The 16,726-nt window shown below is 39.4% G+C and overlaps 1 protein-coding gene across 2 annotated transcripts in view; it reads right to left on the reverse strand.

The window, feature by feature from the left end:
* The window catches only part of RANBP3L (RAN binding protein 3 like), a 33,449-nt gene extending 18,170 nt beyond the window's left edge, over positions 1–15,279 (reverse strand). Inside the window, exons 1-7 of one of the 2 annotated variants that reach the window (XM_032676570.1) lie at positions 14,825–15,279; positions 5,447–5,505; positions 5,154–5,190; positions 4,529–4,606; positions 3,302–3,376; positions 1,293–1,367; positions 492–616 (exon numbers count right to left, since the gene is read on the reverse strand). In XM_032676570.1, the coding sequence (XP_032532461.1) occupies positions 492–616; positions 1,293–1,367; positions 3,302–3,376; positions 4,529–4,606; positions 5,154–5,190; positions 5,447–5,505; positions 14,825–15,062 (687 nt within the window). In that variant the 5' untranslated portion in view covers positions 15,063–15,279. The remainder of the gene's footprint in view (positions 1–491; positions 617–1,292; positions 1,368–3,301; positions 3,377–4,528; positions 4,607–5,153; positions 5,191–5,446; positions 5,506–14,824) is intronic. The other variant, XM_032676571.1, reaches the window with a different exon arrangement.
* Positions 15,280–16,726: the final 1,447 nt, after the last annotated feature.

A 16,726-nucleotide genomic window follows, 5' to 3' on the forward strand; every position in this document is an offset into this window, starting at 1 on the left:
TAGGAGTCGCAGGTGGTGGCGGTAGATGACCCATGATTCAGATCCATATAAAAGAGTAGACAGCACTATGGCTCTGTAAACACTGACCTTTGTGCTTTTCTTCAACTGTTTATTACGCCAAACTCTTTTATGAAGCTTTCCGAAAGCACTGTATGCCTTTGGTGTCTATCTCTCTGTCAATCTTACCGTCTGAGGAGATGAGGCTACCTAGATAATCAAACTGCTGGACTGATTTGAGCTCTGATTCGCCAATGGTGATATGAGGATCAAAGACATTCAGCATGAGCTGAACACCATATCAAGTCAGTAATCCAACAATTCCACTAAGACTCATATGGGAACTTTCTTGAAAATCATAAAGTGAAATAACTAATTGTTTTAAAACAGCACTGTTTTGTTTGGTGGGGGTTTTTTGTTTGTTTGGGGGGTGTGTGTGTTTTTAATTTGAGCTCCAAACATACATTAGCCAGGAAAATTATTTTTATTTTTACCTGAACACATGCTTCTTTCTTAGTCACTAGAGATACTACAGGATTTTCAGGACAGGTCATGGCTTGTGGGGGTTGTAAAATGGCAGGTCTAATGACATTCCGCAATTGACTTGGTGACAAGGATCCTTGCAAAATACAAACACAAAATATTTAAACAGAAACTTTTGCTTCACACCTAATCCATACCTGTATGTCTTGCCTCTTTAACTGAAAGTTTCAAAACATTTCAAAATAATATTTATTGTTGTTTACTTGCTACATATTCTGAAAAATTGTAATGCTTTCTGAAATACATGACTCTGCAGTGGAACCAACCCCTGTTACCCTATCAGGATAAAAAAGTAATGTGTTATATACATAAACATACATATTTGTTTTTATAAAATATATTTCTATTTATATATTTAAATATATATTTATATTCATACTTGTATTTACTGCTTTGTTTTAGATCTGTCTTCTGGCATTTCAGATTTAATCCCTCCTCTGCAGATGCCAATAGGGTTTTTCAATTGCCTTCTCTGGGAGCAGAAGTACTCAGAAACATGGAATTTCACTATTCAAGGTTATATTCAGTTCTATTCAGTTACATTCAGTCCACTCAGGAAATAAGTAGTCAGAGCAGATACTCAGACCAGAGTTCATAGGACATTTGCACTGTCAAATGAATAACCTATAAACTGCATAAAGACACTTAGCCTATCACTCATTATGGAAAATAGCTGATATTTTTATGTCTTCTGGATCTGTTAAGAATGTCTTTGTGGAACTACAATGAGAAACTCTTACAATGACAGTTACCTTCTTTTGTACTTTTTATGAAGTCAGGGTTTCTTCGAAGAAGAGCTGCAGTCATGAATATGTTATTCTTCTTTACTACAGAAAAGGAAATTAAACTTCAATAATTAATAATAACAAATTTTAATAATTAATTCATGTTTCTGTAACCCCTCCCTATTTTGGAGGTATCTGAACAATACTCTAATCTATCCATCTCATGAAGATTTCCGAGACAGCTGTTTACTGTCTCAGTTTTACAAGTGGGTAGACTCAGGCACAGAAAGCACCATAGCTTTCCTGGCTATATCAGAGGCAGAAGTGTTTTGGATATTATTGAATGTTTTAAACTCAAAATTTTTTTTCAGCTTTGGAGACTGGGTGCTGCTGTTTTGTATAAGTAGTTGAAATGGCAATGCCATCTAGTTGAGTTTTAGGCATTATTAAGATGAATAAACGAGGCCCAAGCATATGGGCATAAATCTATTCTGCTAAAAAGAGCTTCAAAATTACTGTAATAATGATGGCAATGCACTATTGATGCTTTCACTGTTTTAATAAAGATATCAAACGCCAGTAAAAAAGTGATGATAACTATGTTGTCAAAGCCTAGAAGATAAGCAGGTTATTGTGTCTGTCACCGACATGTGGATAGCTGTGGAGCCAGCCAAGGATTGTTGGTAATAACATGCTGTGTGAAAGTACAGGATATGGCTGGAGAAGGGGCCATATGGAGGTAGGGCAGCATTTCTGGGGGACGAAAGTCCTTGTTCTGGCTCCTGGAGATAAGCACAACACAGCACAGTGCAATCACAGGAATGAGGCTGACAAGTGGGGATGGACTGTAGGGATGGACTGTTGCTTTTGCAGTGCTGTGTCCTTTTATAATTGTTTAGAAATCCTTTATGCCACTGTCTGTCAAAGACCTGACTCTGGTAAGAGACATAAACTAGGATTCAAGACCACTTCATTGTTCCTGTCAGTGCAAAGGCCACACAAGACACCCAAAGCCTCCAACCCATTTCCAGAAAGACTTGAAGAACAGACTGTTAATGGTAAATGATTTGCATAGAAAGTGAGAAACTTATAACAGGGTGGGAAAAACTTCTCTATAAAAAGGTACCCTCATGAACCCCAGGTGCGTGTGCACACCAGGGCCCTGGACACCCCATCAGCTGAAGCTAGGACTAGTGATCTCTTTTTCTCTCTTTCTTTATCTCTCTCTCTCACTGTCTAATTCATCTCTCCTTTCACCCTACCCCTTTATCCAAAACTCATCCACTGCTCATACTAGGAGATCAGGGACTAACTTGTACCAATTTCCATGCCAAGTATGTTATTTACTAATAAAACTTGTAACCTTTTTCCAACTGTCTTTCTTTTCCACCACAAGCATCTCTGAATCTTGGGTGCTCCCTTCCCCTTAAGGACATCACACTTGTCCTCAAATGGCACAACTGATACATTACATACAATCACTACTTTTTCATTGCAGAAACAGTGTGGTTTGTTGCTTTTGCAGTGCTGTGTCCTTTTATAATTGTTTAGAAATCCTTTATGCCACTGTCTGTCAAAGACCTGACTCTGGTAAGAGACATAAACTAGGATTCAAGACCACTTCATTGTTCCTGTTAGTGCAAAGTGGGAGAATACTCCCTGGGTCACTGGTTAGATGGAAGACTGGATAGAAAATTATATTCCTATATTCCTATATTCCATCACCATTAAATTGCAAGCAAACTATTGATGTAATTACTGTAAGTACATTCCAGTTTTTTTCAAATATAATTTGTACCACAGTCTGTAATTGCCTATTTGCAAATTATTCAAAGATTCCACCCCAACCCTGCAGGATGCAAAAAACATGTCTTCTACTGAAGTGCCAGTCCTCCTCCTAAAACATTCCTTTTTTCTGTCTAAATACCAGACTAGTCCAATGCACTTCAGCTCTGTCCTGCTGAAAAAACATTTCTGTACACCTCTTTATTGTAGCTAATACCTGCTTTTCTACATAAATATGTATTTTTAATTACCTGTCTGGGAGGGAGGGAAGGTAGGAGGGATGGTAAAGGAAGATGATCTCCCTCTTTTCTGAGTGAGAGCTGTATCTGAAAGAATAAGAGACTGAAATTATCATCTGTTTGGAGAACAGGAAAGATCAGAAAGATCAATTTTAGGGTTAGCCAGGTTGATGTCATGCCTTCAGTGGCAGTAGAGTAAATTATTATCTGCTATCTACAAGCTTTATGAAGTAAACTGTTAGGTAATGTCTATACTGCTTATTCAGAGAGGTCTCTGAGGCTGAGGGCACAGCCTGGCTCAGGCACACAGCTAATCCCCTCTGTAACTGGAATTCTGTCCTGGAAACCTCCAGCCGGAGAGATCCAAAACAGAACCAAGGAGTGAGCTGTCGCTTTAACCGTGTGGGCAATCAAGAGGTCAAATACTCAAGTTTCCTTCTGCACCCCATGGTATTGTAGGAGTACCCTACAATTTCTACCATATATATGATTTTTTTTTTTTTTTTGTATGATCTCGGTATAATTTTCAGAGTAAACCAAGCTTAGCTTATCTTAAATCCTCTGAGCTACATTTGGGTGTGTCACAGAACTATATAAAACAAAAAATAGTGTACACTATAATGTATTAATACATATAGTGTACACTATGTGTATTAATGAATTATTAATTTATATTAATAATTAGAACATATTAATGCCTAAATTCAGAAGTACCTTTCTGGTCCCATCCATATGTTACATAAACATTGTAAAAAACAGATCAGTCCTTCTGCACTCAGTGATTTGTTTGCATTTCCCATGGAAGCAACATATAGTCCTTAAAGGGCCTTGCCAGTCAGCTGTTTGCTGGACAGAAGGAGAAGCCCTTTTGGAAACTGCTTTACATTTTTAAGGATTGCCCAGGGAAAAAATGCTGATCTCTTCCAGAAGCCAGGAAATGTCGCTCCTTTCAGGCTTTCCTCCTCCCTTGACTGTGTGAGCAACTCTAGAAAATTATATGAAATATATAGATTTTTCAACTCCGTGTAATATTATATAAGTATGGAAAAAGAATATATTTTTACTTAAAAAGGTATTTATTGGAAATTACTAGTGAGTTTATCAGTGTTTAATTTTCATGACTTTCAGCATGCCTATAGTGCAAAAACATTTCTTAGACAGGAAAATTTATTCTCTTCTTCACCAGATAAGAATACGGAAGTACAGGAATTAGAACATGACAGGAGCTAAATGTCATACCAATGTTAGGCTGAGCGCCAGACTTTTGGAAAGTAAAAGATGATGATCTTGCACGTTTTCTGGAACAACTAATGAAATCTAGAGAAGGAAATATAATGTTATGCAGAGACAGGTTGGCAGGAGATTTCAGCACAATCTTATGATATAGAATTAAAACCTGAACACAATAAATTCTAGGACTGACTTACAGAACAGCTTTTAAGAGCAAGAGGTCTTTGGAATCTCAGTCAACACCTGCCACAAAGCCCTAGGGAGTCTTCTTTATTTCTACTAATTTCAGGGAACTCAAAGCAAGCCCTCAGAATCAGTTCATAGCCCAGAAGACATGAGAAGTTATAATGCTGCTTAAACAAATAGAAAAGGCAGTGAGAAGTTCATGAATATGTTTGGTCAATTTTCAGGGCTTCTGGAGTTTGTTAGAATGGAAGAATTCTTGAGGTAAGACAGGGACATATATATTAGGACATAGTAAGTTGCTTTACAACCCACAAGGTCTTAGTCTACTGATAGGGATTTGCCCTTTCTCCTACAAAGTAAGGGTCCAAACACTGTTTTCACAGGCAACAGTCAGACCTATGAATAACCCATTGTGTATTATACATAAAGTGTATGAAGAGGTTATTACCATTTTCAGTTTTGCAAACTGGGTCTTCTGCAGGACGCTGGGATAAAAAAAAAAAGGCATGGAAAGGTCAAGGAAAAAAAACCAGTCATTTTCTTGACCAAGACACAAAATATTCCAATTCAGTATATATGCATTAAAAGCAGCCTTGTTTCTACTCTTCCCTGTTCTGTTTTGAGAACACTTATTACAAGTCTTCACCTGGGCTAAAATCTTTTACTACTACTAGGATAATGTCTATAGAAACCCCATTTCTCAGCAATTTTTATCAATAAAGTAAAAAAAAAGTTTTTCACCTTCAAAAGACGATTCTTCTTTTCAAAAACAAATGTTGGCTGGGCAAGCACTGATTTCTCTGGAAAAAAAGAGATCATTTTTAATAATAGTTCTGTAATAGTACTTCTCAACCATAGTTTTGAAAATGCTGTGCAATAACAAACAGGAGTTTATCCTTTTGAGACAAAGGAAGAAAATATAGAGCTGCAGTGATGTACAGCACAGTACATCAATTTTTTTAAAAAAGCTATAGTCCTCAAATCTGAGTGTGAGTTTTGCCTAACCAGACGCCATGGGATTTGACCTCATATATTTTAACAATTTTTTTAATGAAAAAGAAAAAAAATGTGCTTGTAGCCTTTACAAACAACATCTGCCATCTTTTAAGAACAAGACTGAACTGCATCTTTGGGTGTCAGAAAAGTGCAAAGACGTGACATGTAAAATATCTCTAAAGGAAAGAAAACAAGGAAATGTGTTACACTTGACCTCTCAGCTATATTCACACATCCCACTCTTTAGGCTTCAGGGAGGTGAATGCTCGGTGTTAGTTTTAATGTGTGAGTATGATATATAAACATAGGAAGCTTTGTAACGCAAATTATACTCTCAGCATACCTCTGCATTTCTTAGTCATGACTGAAAAAAATTTTGGACCCATGTTCTTTTTTCCTATGAAACATTTTTCAGCACACATTTGCCTCACATCCGATTTTGTGTTGATTCAGGGTTCACTACTTCTACATCTTATACAACTTCTTCAGGCTACTTACTTTGCTAAGCTTGTGATCTCCACAGCCTGTGCAACCCTAATGGACTAAATTTGATTGTCAGCTTAAAAGAAGAAGGGGTTTTCACCAGCACCACTGATTAGTGGCACATTTATTATTCAAAAAATTGAATAATTAATGAGCAAAGAAGCAGACACAAATAGATTTTTTAGACTACCACATTCAGGATTTATCTCATGCTAGCCTGAGGTATCTGTAATGTGCAGTCAATAGGAACAATCAGCTTCTCAGTATGAGCATGTTTTAGCTGTGTACTTCAGATGTTTTACTGGAACCTCAGCGTGTGCATTTCTCTCCATGGCTGATAAGGACAGACTTATGTGACTACTGAACTATTTGACTGGTTTCTGGCCAGAGAAATCCCACACTCGTTGCCTTTTTAAGTGACATTCGACAGAATATTTATCATGTGCACCACGTATTTATAACACTGGCTTCCTCTGTTACCTCTTCATCAAAAAAATGTCCAAGTGAAAATATATTTTTATCTTGGCTTGCACACCCATCTGTGATGAAACCACTCTAGCATGGGTATCAATTACTTAAGAGTTTAATAAAGCAAATGTCAACCTATTATGGAGGAGTTAATATTACTACATAAAAATATTTTCAATAATCAAGAAAAAAGTAAACATTGCTAAAATAAATGCTTCATTTATGTAAACAGGGGCAAGAAGCATGAAACTATTACTCTAACCCAAATATATACAGACACAGGAGTAATAACTAATACAGTTTTACTGTTGTTAAAGTTCATTATGTGTGTGTAAAAGACAGATTTTAGCAAACTTGACAGGCTTTGCAATGAAGGTCTAGTTGGTCCTTAAAGAAAAAGCAGAAAAAAGTTCACATTATTGCTCTGAAAAAAAACCAACAACTCTCTGTCACTGAAAGTTGAAGAAAAATTCCATAATCCAGTTGTATCTGGGATCCACGGCATGGCATGAGATGGAGCAATTCCACTTTTATTCACTAGAGGGGAGTGGCATACGTAAACAACAGTATTTCACTGAAATATGATTTTTTTAAAAGAAAATAGGCTTTTTCCTATCCCCTTAAAAAAGAAACAAGCAAACAAACAAGCAACTCTGGTATTCTTATTGAATTAAGGAAAAATACAAAAATTAAAGCTTGACTATAGAAACCTTCATATTCTCCACTTTACTTCTCAAAGCTCAAAAGCTTGCAATATTTTTAAAGGTACATTTTCTACTCCAAATAACAGAGTTAGCAAAGAGTGAATTACTGTGAAAAAGGAATTGACTTTCTATCACAGAGTGAACTTTTGATGGAGCTAAAAGGCTGTAGGGAGTTTGAAGGAATTAGGAAAGTTTATTACATTTTAAACAACAAAATTCCAATAGTAATTTAAAACCCAGAAGTTCCTGAAGAGAAAATTATAACTGGTTGATTACCAACAAAATCATGTGAAGCTACCAAATAATGGCATCTCATAAGATAAATAGACATATTTTAATATTGAAGTAAATATAAAGGATATATCCCATCAACTGCTCTTGAGCCAAAAGGTTGCCTGTAGATTTAGTCAGAGGATGCTGGGGTTGCCACGGTTATTTATAGTTGTTACAGTTCTATATTGCTTCTACACAAATCAAGAAAACCTTTTCATAATTCCTGAAGAGTACTCCACAAGAAGAGTACTCTACTGATTTTACTCATCAGTAAGACCTTCACTCTTCAATCAGGCTATTCATAACAGGGTTTTAAACATACACTTGTGTTAACCATGTATGCCTACGAAGCATAAATTTCCAATTACATTTTCAACTTCTTAGATATTCAAGCATGAAATATTTGCAGCTGACCCCCACAGAAAAAGAGAGGTAGAATTTCTTGTGGATGTAACACGAGGGCATCAAGGAGTTACCAGAATTGTGTCCACATGATAATTTTAACACTGGTGAGCACATCTGCACTTCTCCCCTTCATTTTCTGCACTAAGTCTGATGCTGCCAAGGTGGATGGCTATGCCAGGAGGAAGAAAAGTCCTTCTGCACCCTCTGCTCTTGGCAGCACTGGGGGCACCCAGCCAGACAGTGCCAGACTCTGCCCCAGTGAATAGGCAGCAGCAGCCAAGGCTGAGTACAAGCAGATGCAGAGGAACAGGGATGGGGTGGGCTGGAGCCACCCCCCTCATCATCACCAAGACACAGACAGACACAGGCTGGCTAGTGCCAGGTTAGGACTGGGCCGCTCTGGTCCTCAGCAGCTCGGCACTTGGAGCCTGATGGAAAAGTTACCAGAAGAACATGCCAAATGAGCTGCCTCTGGCTGCAAGGACTGGAATAATCCACCAGCCTCAGACAACAGTCCAGGCACAGAACCTGTCTGTCTGCCCATGAATAATCACCACAGACTGGGCTCTCTTTCCCTTGCTACAGGTCCCCTGAAGCTGTTGAATTAGAAAGGTCTTGGCCTAACGTTTCTTGTATTCAAAGTTCAAAACAGGCCCTTGCCTGGAAGATGCATTAGAAGTGTCCAATCCCTCTGCTTAAAATCTCACCTGGATGGCCTCCTGGCTCAAGCCTCCTGTCCTGCACAGAAGCACTGTCAAGTGTGCTCCAACCTGAGCTACTGGTGACATGGAAGTCACCCAGGTCACAGGACGGAGCCTGCATTTATAAAGTTCCATCTGAAAGAGTCATTTTGGGAAAAGTTGTTGGCTGCTGCCTAAGAAGCACTGCCAGAATGACATACAAGAAATAATGTAAAATTGCTTTTACCAGCTTTGCTTGTATCCCAAAAGCCAGCATTGTCCATGAGATGTAAGGGTCTCTCTGTTTTAGCTGTGACATTCCACTCTTCACTTTCCACTGCTATTGCTTTTTCTAAAGCTCTTGAGACATCACAAAATATATACATTAAAATAGGTAGGACACTGATGGGTTTAAAATTTTTAGAGTTATTATTATTGTTCCATCTTGCCCTAAACACAGACAAATGATCCTTAATTTTTGAGGGCTAAGGACACAGTGGAGAGAATATAAGGCCATATCTGTTTAATTTTCAGACAGTCCTATGCCTGAAAACATATGTGAAAAGTGGTGAGAATTCTGTTCCTCCCAAAGAAATGCAAAAAACCCCTCAAATCTTTAAAAAAGTAAGATGGCAATTGTGATCTCAATAAAGGTTTTTAATTTCTGACTTTGAAACCATTAATTTTTATGTTTTTACATTTTCAGGTTAAAGGAAAAAAATTTTAAAAATCAGTTGCATCTTACCAAACTTGACAGAAGTCTGAAAATATTTTAATTCATATTCATACCACATACTTTCACATTTTTATATCTAAAGATGGACCTGCTGCTGGCCAAGGCCAAGCCCACCAACCAACAGTGACAGCGCCTCTGGAATAATGAATTTAAGAAGGGGGAAAAATTACTACACAAGAGCAAATGCAGCTGGGAGAGAGGAGCGAGAATGCACGAGAGGAGCAGCTCTGCAGACACAAGGTCAGAAGGAGGAAGGTGAGGAGGTGCTCCAGGCACTGGAGCAGAGGTTCCCCTGCAGGCCACGGTGCAGAGCATGGTGAGGCAGCTGTGCCCCTGCAGCCCATGGGGGTTCACGGGTGAGCAGAGATCCACCTGCAGCCCATGGAGGACCCCACACAGGAGCAGGTGTATGCCCAGAGGAGGTTGTGACCACATGGGAAGCCCATGCTTGAGCAGTCTCCTGCCAGAACACATGGTCCCATGGAGAGAGGAGCCTACTGGAGAAGGTTTGCTGACAGGAGCCCATGGGGGGGAGTCACACTGGAACAGCCTGTTCCTAAGGGCTGCACCCTGTGGGAGGGACACACACACTGGAGCAGTTCATGAAGTACCACAACCTGTTGGAGGGACTCCTGTTGGAGAAGTTCGTGGAAGATTGTCTTCTTTGGGCAGGGCCCCACGCTGGAACAGCGGAAGAGGGTGAGAAGCCCTCCCTATGATGAAGAAGGAGAGGCAGAGACGACATGTGATGAACTGACCAAAACCCCCATTCCCCATCCCCCTGCTCCACTCAGTGAGAGCAGATAGAGAAATCAGGAGTGAAATTAGTGCTGTGAAGAAGGGAAGAGTGGGTGGGAATGTTTGGGGTTTTTTAAGATTTGGGTTTATTTCTCATTACCCTACTCTGATTTGATTGGTAATAAACTAAATTAATTTCCTAAAGACTAGTCTGTTTCACCCGTGACAGTAAATGCTGAGTGATCTCTCCTATCTTGACCCACAAACCTTCTGTTATGTTCTTCCCCCTGTCCAGCTGAGAAGGGGAGTGACAGAGTGGCTTTGGCAAGGATCTGGCATCCAGCCAGCATCAACATACCACAACAGTAAATAACAAAACAAATCAAAACAAAAAATCCACCCCTCTTGATGAAAAATCATTTTTCTCAAATGGAATATGATACTGGAAAATTGTAAAATCTTTAAATAATGGCACTGACCTACAAAACCTTTACCTGCATTCAGCTTTCCTTCACAACATCCTAGTAAGCATTACACAACACGCAAAAACTACGACACGAAAATTTATAATCAGATTATAATTTTATCCTATCAAATGATGACTCTGACGTAGTATTAACAAGTTTCTGTGCTCTGATATGCTATAGCATGAATTTCAATACATTTGCACATTACTGTGATAATTCGCAAAATTAAAAGCAGAAACACTACTGTGTTTTGATGTTATAGCTTAGACTGCTGGTACCCAAGTCACAGAACTCAAACCAAGAAAAGTTAATCAATAATAACAAATTCTTGCACATAACATTGCCACTTTCCTGGTTTCACATATAAATTAGGTCAATGGGATCATGTAATTTGGGAAGATGTTGGGAAGACAAGTAGATTTACTATGACTTTAGTTTCTACAGCCCCAGAGATAGTTTTGTATTACTAAAATACTAAATAAAAACCACGAGGAAAGAAAGCTCTGACTCTGTCACTTATGAATATATGTTGTTTAAAACTATTACTTGAAAAAACACTCAGACAAAATTTGTGGTATTTTGTGGCAATATACATGAAGAAAAAGCAACGATCGACTAGCATTTAAGGGGGAGACATGGATCCAGAAATTTATATAGTTCCACTCAAAAAAAGAAATTATTTTTTCTATTCTAGACAATCATCTGTCCATTAACACTTGGCCTCAAGAGTATCAGAGTTAAACTGTGTACTTATACAACTAATTTTTGTTCAATATGCTGCAAAAATATAGAAAACTACACCTATATTTTGGGCAATAAAACTGCAATGACAAGGAGGAGAGAAATACATATAGTGAAAATAAGCAATAGGATAAACTAACAAAATACTTTGCCCTCTAAGCTCAGACTCATGTTTAAATACTGTTTCTGGCTTTTCATACAAAAAGATATCTGTTGGTATTTCCAAAGATGGACCATTTTCGTTTGAAAAGAGGTAAAAAATAGCAAAAACCTTCTGGCTGAGGATTTCCCAAACCTGCAATAAAACCATGGTTTCTCTTTTGAAAATACTCACTGGAATTGGTAACATAAAGTAAGAGTCAGTTCACAGCCAAACAAAAGTGCCACAATGCTGCCAGCCAACATCTCAGGTCCCTCAGTGACCTCACTACTTAAGCCAGGCTTTCCTCCGCCAAAACTTAGGTAAGGAAGATTACATGAGGCAAAATTGGGGTGTCCTAGAACAGTACTTTATGGATCCAACTTAAAAAAAGTTAAAGAAGTATAGAAAAAGGTTTATAAAATTTCACATTGCTGATCCCGAGGAACAGGTGTGTTTCTGGAAGCACTGGACAGTTGAGCGCTCCGGTGGAACTCACATGCGCAGCTGGCTGCTCAGCACCTTTAAAAAACCAGGTCACTAATTTAAGACCCTAAATATGGACCTATAAAGCTTCTTTCAGATTCTTGTTTATTACCCTTCACGCTTTTAGTTTTTGCTTATGGAGTATATTCAGTACTTTCTAAGACAACTCTCTTGAAAATTAAGATCAGTTTTAATGCCAAGACTGCAGGATTTTCCAAGCAAATTTACTTTTTTTTTTTTTTTTTTTACTAAGACATCATAAGATTGATTAGGTCCTTTGCATCTATCTATTATATTTATCCATTCCATGTACATAATGGGCTTTATTTAATCTGTAAACACTAAAAACAAAATGGGAAAATAAAACAGGGTCATAAATCAAATGAAATTCTAATCTGGTCAAATCTCCAATGCTGATCAGAAGAATTTTCCATACACAAAGGTACCAGAGATTGCATGTTGCTATAGAGTAACATCCAGGTTCAGTATCTTACTCATAATTCCAGACTGGTATGCTAATGGAATTTTTTTCGTTTATAATACCCTTCTGAGCGTCAGTGAAGTAATAAATTTGGAACAATTTCTCATGAATCCCGATTTTCCAAAAATATTCAATAGAAATTGTTCTACCTAATCGGTCCAAAACCATGTTGAAATGTTTTATGCGAAAAAGTAGTCTCAGTACTGTTAAAATAAAGTACTTCAAACATATTGGGACGAAATTTTGGACAAAGTCTTTTACTATTTTAAGAAGAACATTGCTGAGAATTTTATTTCTAGAGAACTTAAACATATACCAGAGATATTTGGCCTTGCTACAGAAGTGACTGTACTGCAGTGGCCCACAAAGGGACTGCTGAATACAGCACTGCGTGCTGTTCACTCACTGTTAAATATGAAGTGAACGTTGCTTATCTTGGGTTCAGACATCATCCTCAAAATACAGTTTGGGGAACTGATAAATAACTTTGCACATCCCTGTTTGGATCAACAGAGGGTACATCATCAAAGAAGTCAGTTTCTGTTTCCACCACTCAGAAAGAAGAAAGTTCATCCAACTGACTATTGCAAAATAAAATTTCTGAAAGAATTTTTCCTGGGACAACTTTACTGCATTGTTAGGACTCCAATCTTGCACATTCTTTGTTGTAGAAATAGTTCATAACCCACATAAATAATTTCCCTGTCATCAGTGACACCAGTTATGAGAGCAAGGATTCTTCATACAGGCACAGTTGTGCATAGTCAGACTCTTAACTTTTTAGGACATATTCATCCTCTCTTAAGTCACTCTTCTCAATGTTACAGATTCTAAACATAAATATGGATCAGGGTGGAAAGGGTTCTTTTATTCAAACAATCCATCTAATATTCCTAGCTCCCACTGTGGTTTATAACATACCATATGAGATTTAAAATTAACATAGTTCTCTTCAGCCATGAAAACTCAGATGACAGCTTGAAAAAGTGTTTATAAATACAGCATATGTCACACCCACTCATCTCTGTAGAGCACAGTGTTCATCTTTATATGGGCAAAACATAAATAGGCATTAAAAAAACAATAAAATTCACCCTATTTCAGCAATACTTTAATGTAATTTCTGAGAGAAATGAAATCCAGTTGGCTTTATTTCAAAACATTAGAGCGAAGAAAATATTTTTGGGAGTCTCACCCCTACGGAGAAATTCTAGCAGTGAGGCAATGCCAGAAGTAACTGTGTCACTAGACCAGCTGTGCCAAAGCATGTAACCAAAAATTGTTTTAGAAACACTGAAACTGCTGACATCCAAGCGCTCAGCATTTTTAATCTATCATAAAAGCCTGTAAAATACTCAATGCAAGGGCAATTAAATTCATAGGCATATAAAGTGTTACCAATTTCAGGGCATTGTACCAACATTAAATTTTGTAAATCCCTACGAAGTAGCACAGAAATAACACTCAGGGGTTTTGTGCAGAAATTGATCTATACAGGTAATAAGGCCATGACTGAACAACACTCACACATCCTTAAATTTCAGTTAGTAAATTGGACTGTGTGCTCAACATTAAGCACAAACTGAAAGGCTAATCAACTGATAAATTAGCCCAAGCGCTCTAAACTATGTCAGCCGCAGCACCAGGTTTAGACTTTGAAAGTGCACACTTCCTCTTGCTAATTTGGGTTTGTTCATCAACCTGTGTGGTAAAAAATGGTTGATGGCATCATCTGCAAAAAATCCTTAATATTAGCGTCTGTTTCTTTATGCATTCTTTTAAAAACTGATACTATTAAAATTTCGGGTAAATCATTCTCAATTCATGGCCTTCCTCACTACCTCAATGACAAAAGATTTTGCTGCCTACCTCTATAGTCAGACATCTGTCTGAGGAACTAGAACAGGACAGTTTTGCTCTTGCTGTGCATGGCAGGTCAGGGCAGGAATGGCCAGGAAAACAAGCACTGCCCTCAGGTATGGCCGGGAATGCAAGTGCTGTTCTCACCCATTGCCAGGCCCAGTATTTTGGAAAGCTGCAGAAAGCTTAAATGGCAGGGGAGTCAACACTGTCAGAAGCATGGAAAGGCCACACACACTATCTAGTAGTGTCCTTTCCTCAATTAAAATACAAATTGGAGATTTCTGACAGATTACCACTAGAAACTTGCAATAAAGAAAGCACAGACAGCCAAGCTCTTGTTTTCGTTATTCACAACACTGTTACCAACCAGGCACAATCTTTGCGTTTATCCCATTATTCCCCAGAAACCTCTGGAGGGAAACAAAAGACATGCAAAAGACGTTAGCTGACAAAACCTACCTGTACAGCATTCCTCCTGGGGATCCAATGGGCTGCTACAGGAGCCACGGCAGGGCCTAGGGACGGTCTCTTCTTTCAAGTGAGCAGCTTGGTGCAGAGCCCGGGGACCACCGGGCCAGTCTATTCTTTCGGGTGGGTCAGGCTTAGCCTTCTCACTCTGCCCAGGTCTGACTGAGAAGTCACAGCTAGCACAGGAATGTCGCTTGCCTTTGCAAGCAGGAATGGGCTCATTTCTCATTGCGAGGTCAGCATAAATATCCTTTTACGGATACATGTAATCATGCATATTTTATATATATATCTGTATATAATCCGTAGTTGGGTCTAGAAATCTGTATTTGCCCTCATCAGCTGTTCCCCAGGCCAGCCACCCTTCAAACTAGTCAGCGAGGCCCCGGACGCGCATTCCGGGCAAGCGCTTCCCGGGAGGGAAGGAGGGATGGAAGGAGCGGCGGCGGCGGCCGGCAGAGACTGAGGGTGCTGCGGTCGGAGAGCGGTGACAGCTCGGGCTCGGGGCCGGATCCTCGCCCACGGGGCGGGCCCTGGGAGGGGACATGTAAAGCCAGGCACATGGACGTGGGGAGGGAGAGAGGGCGGGATGGGGAGCGGCGCGAGCGGCGTTTCCCGGGAGCTGCTGAGAGCGCCGGGGTTCAGCCGCGGAGCAGGGCGTGAGGAGGCTCCCAACGGGTGCTGTGCCTGGTATTGATTTTACTGGGCTCTTTGTTTTCCAAAAGGAGATGAAATATCAAGCAAGGCAGCCGAGCGCTGTGATTGTTCCCGTGCTGACGTGAACCAAGTGCAGCGTCAGCAGAAATAGGTGTTGCGGTCCCCTCCTTCCAGATGTCCTGCGAGTTCAAAGCCTCGCCCGTGCCTCCTGCTGCTCTCTTAAATGACAACAGCCCCAAATTCTTCACATGGGAGCAATTTCAGGCCATTTTATTTTGCAGGCCTGGTGTGAAACTGTCTGTAATCATAACAGTTAAAGGAAAAAAGGTAGGCATTTGATAGAAGTTCATCAGAATCATATGTACAGTCAAATCTAGGTTCTCCACACAGCCACTATCAGATGTTTCACAGAAAAAGATGTAAGAAGTCCCAGAACAGGCAGATGCTCAGTGATTTTCCATAATTATGACACCCAGTGTGTGTCATAACTTCTGAAGTTTTAATGTTTTATACTTATATCACATATTCTAGTCATCTTCTAGGATAAACTCTTTAAAATTTTTTGATCATTATTGCTCTGAAGTGTGCCATTTTACCCCCACTGCAATGGGATCACGTAAAAACTTTTACGTGAAAAAGACCTCTAAGATCATCAAGTCCAACCCTTAACTCATCACTGACAAGTCCGCCACTAAACCATGTCCCCAGGTGCCACAACTACACATCTTTCAAATACCCCCAGGAATGGTGACTCCACCACTTTCCTCAGCAGCCTGTGATGATGACCCTTTCAGTGAAGCAATTTTTCCTAATATCCAATCTCTTAGATCAACTTGAATCCACTTTCTCTTGTCCTATTGCTTGTTACCTGATAGAAGAGGCTGACCTCCACCTGGCTACAACTTCCTTTCAGGTAGTTGTGGAGAGTGATAAGGTCTCCCCTGATCTTCCTTTTCTCTAGGTTAAACAACCCCACTCATCAGACTTGTGCTTTAGACCCTTCCCCAGCTTCATTGCCCTTGTATGGACACACTCCAGACCCTCAATGTCTTTCTTGTAGGAAAGGTCCCAAAATATAGCATTTGAGGTGCAGAACCATGAGCCTTAAATGTTAGTATTGGGCATTTTTGGGAACTTCAATTATATGTGCAGCCTCTGTCTAAACCCTACTAAGCCTTTGACTTGATGTGTGTATTCTGTCAGAACATTCCACAGTCATCGTACTGCTTGAAGTTT

The sequence above is a fragment of the Chiroxiphia lanceolata genome, chromosome Z (genome assembly GCF_009829145.1).
Source record: "Chiroxiphia lanceolata isolate bChiLan1 chromosome Z, bChiLan1.pri, whole genome shotgun sequence".
In the NCBI taxonomy this organism is placed as follows: Eukaryota; Metazoa; Chordata; class Aves; order Passeriformes; family Pipridae; genus Chiroxiphia; species Chiroxiphia lanceolata.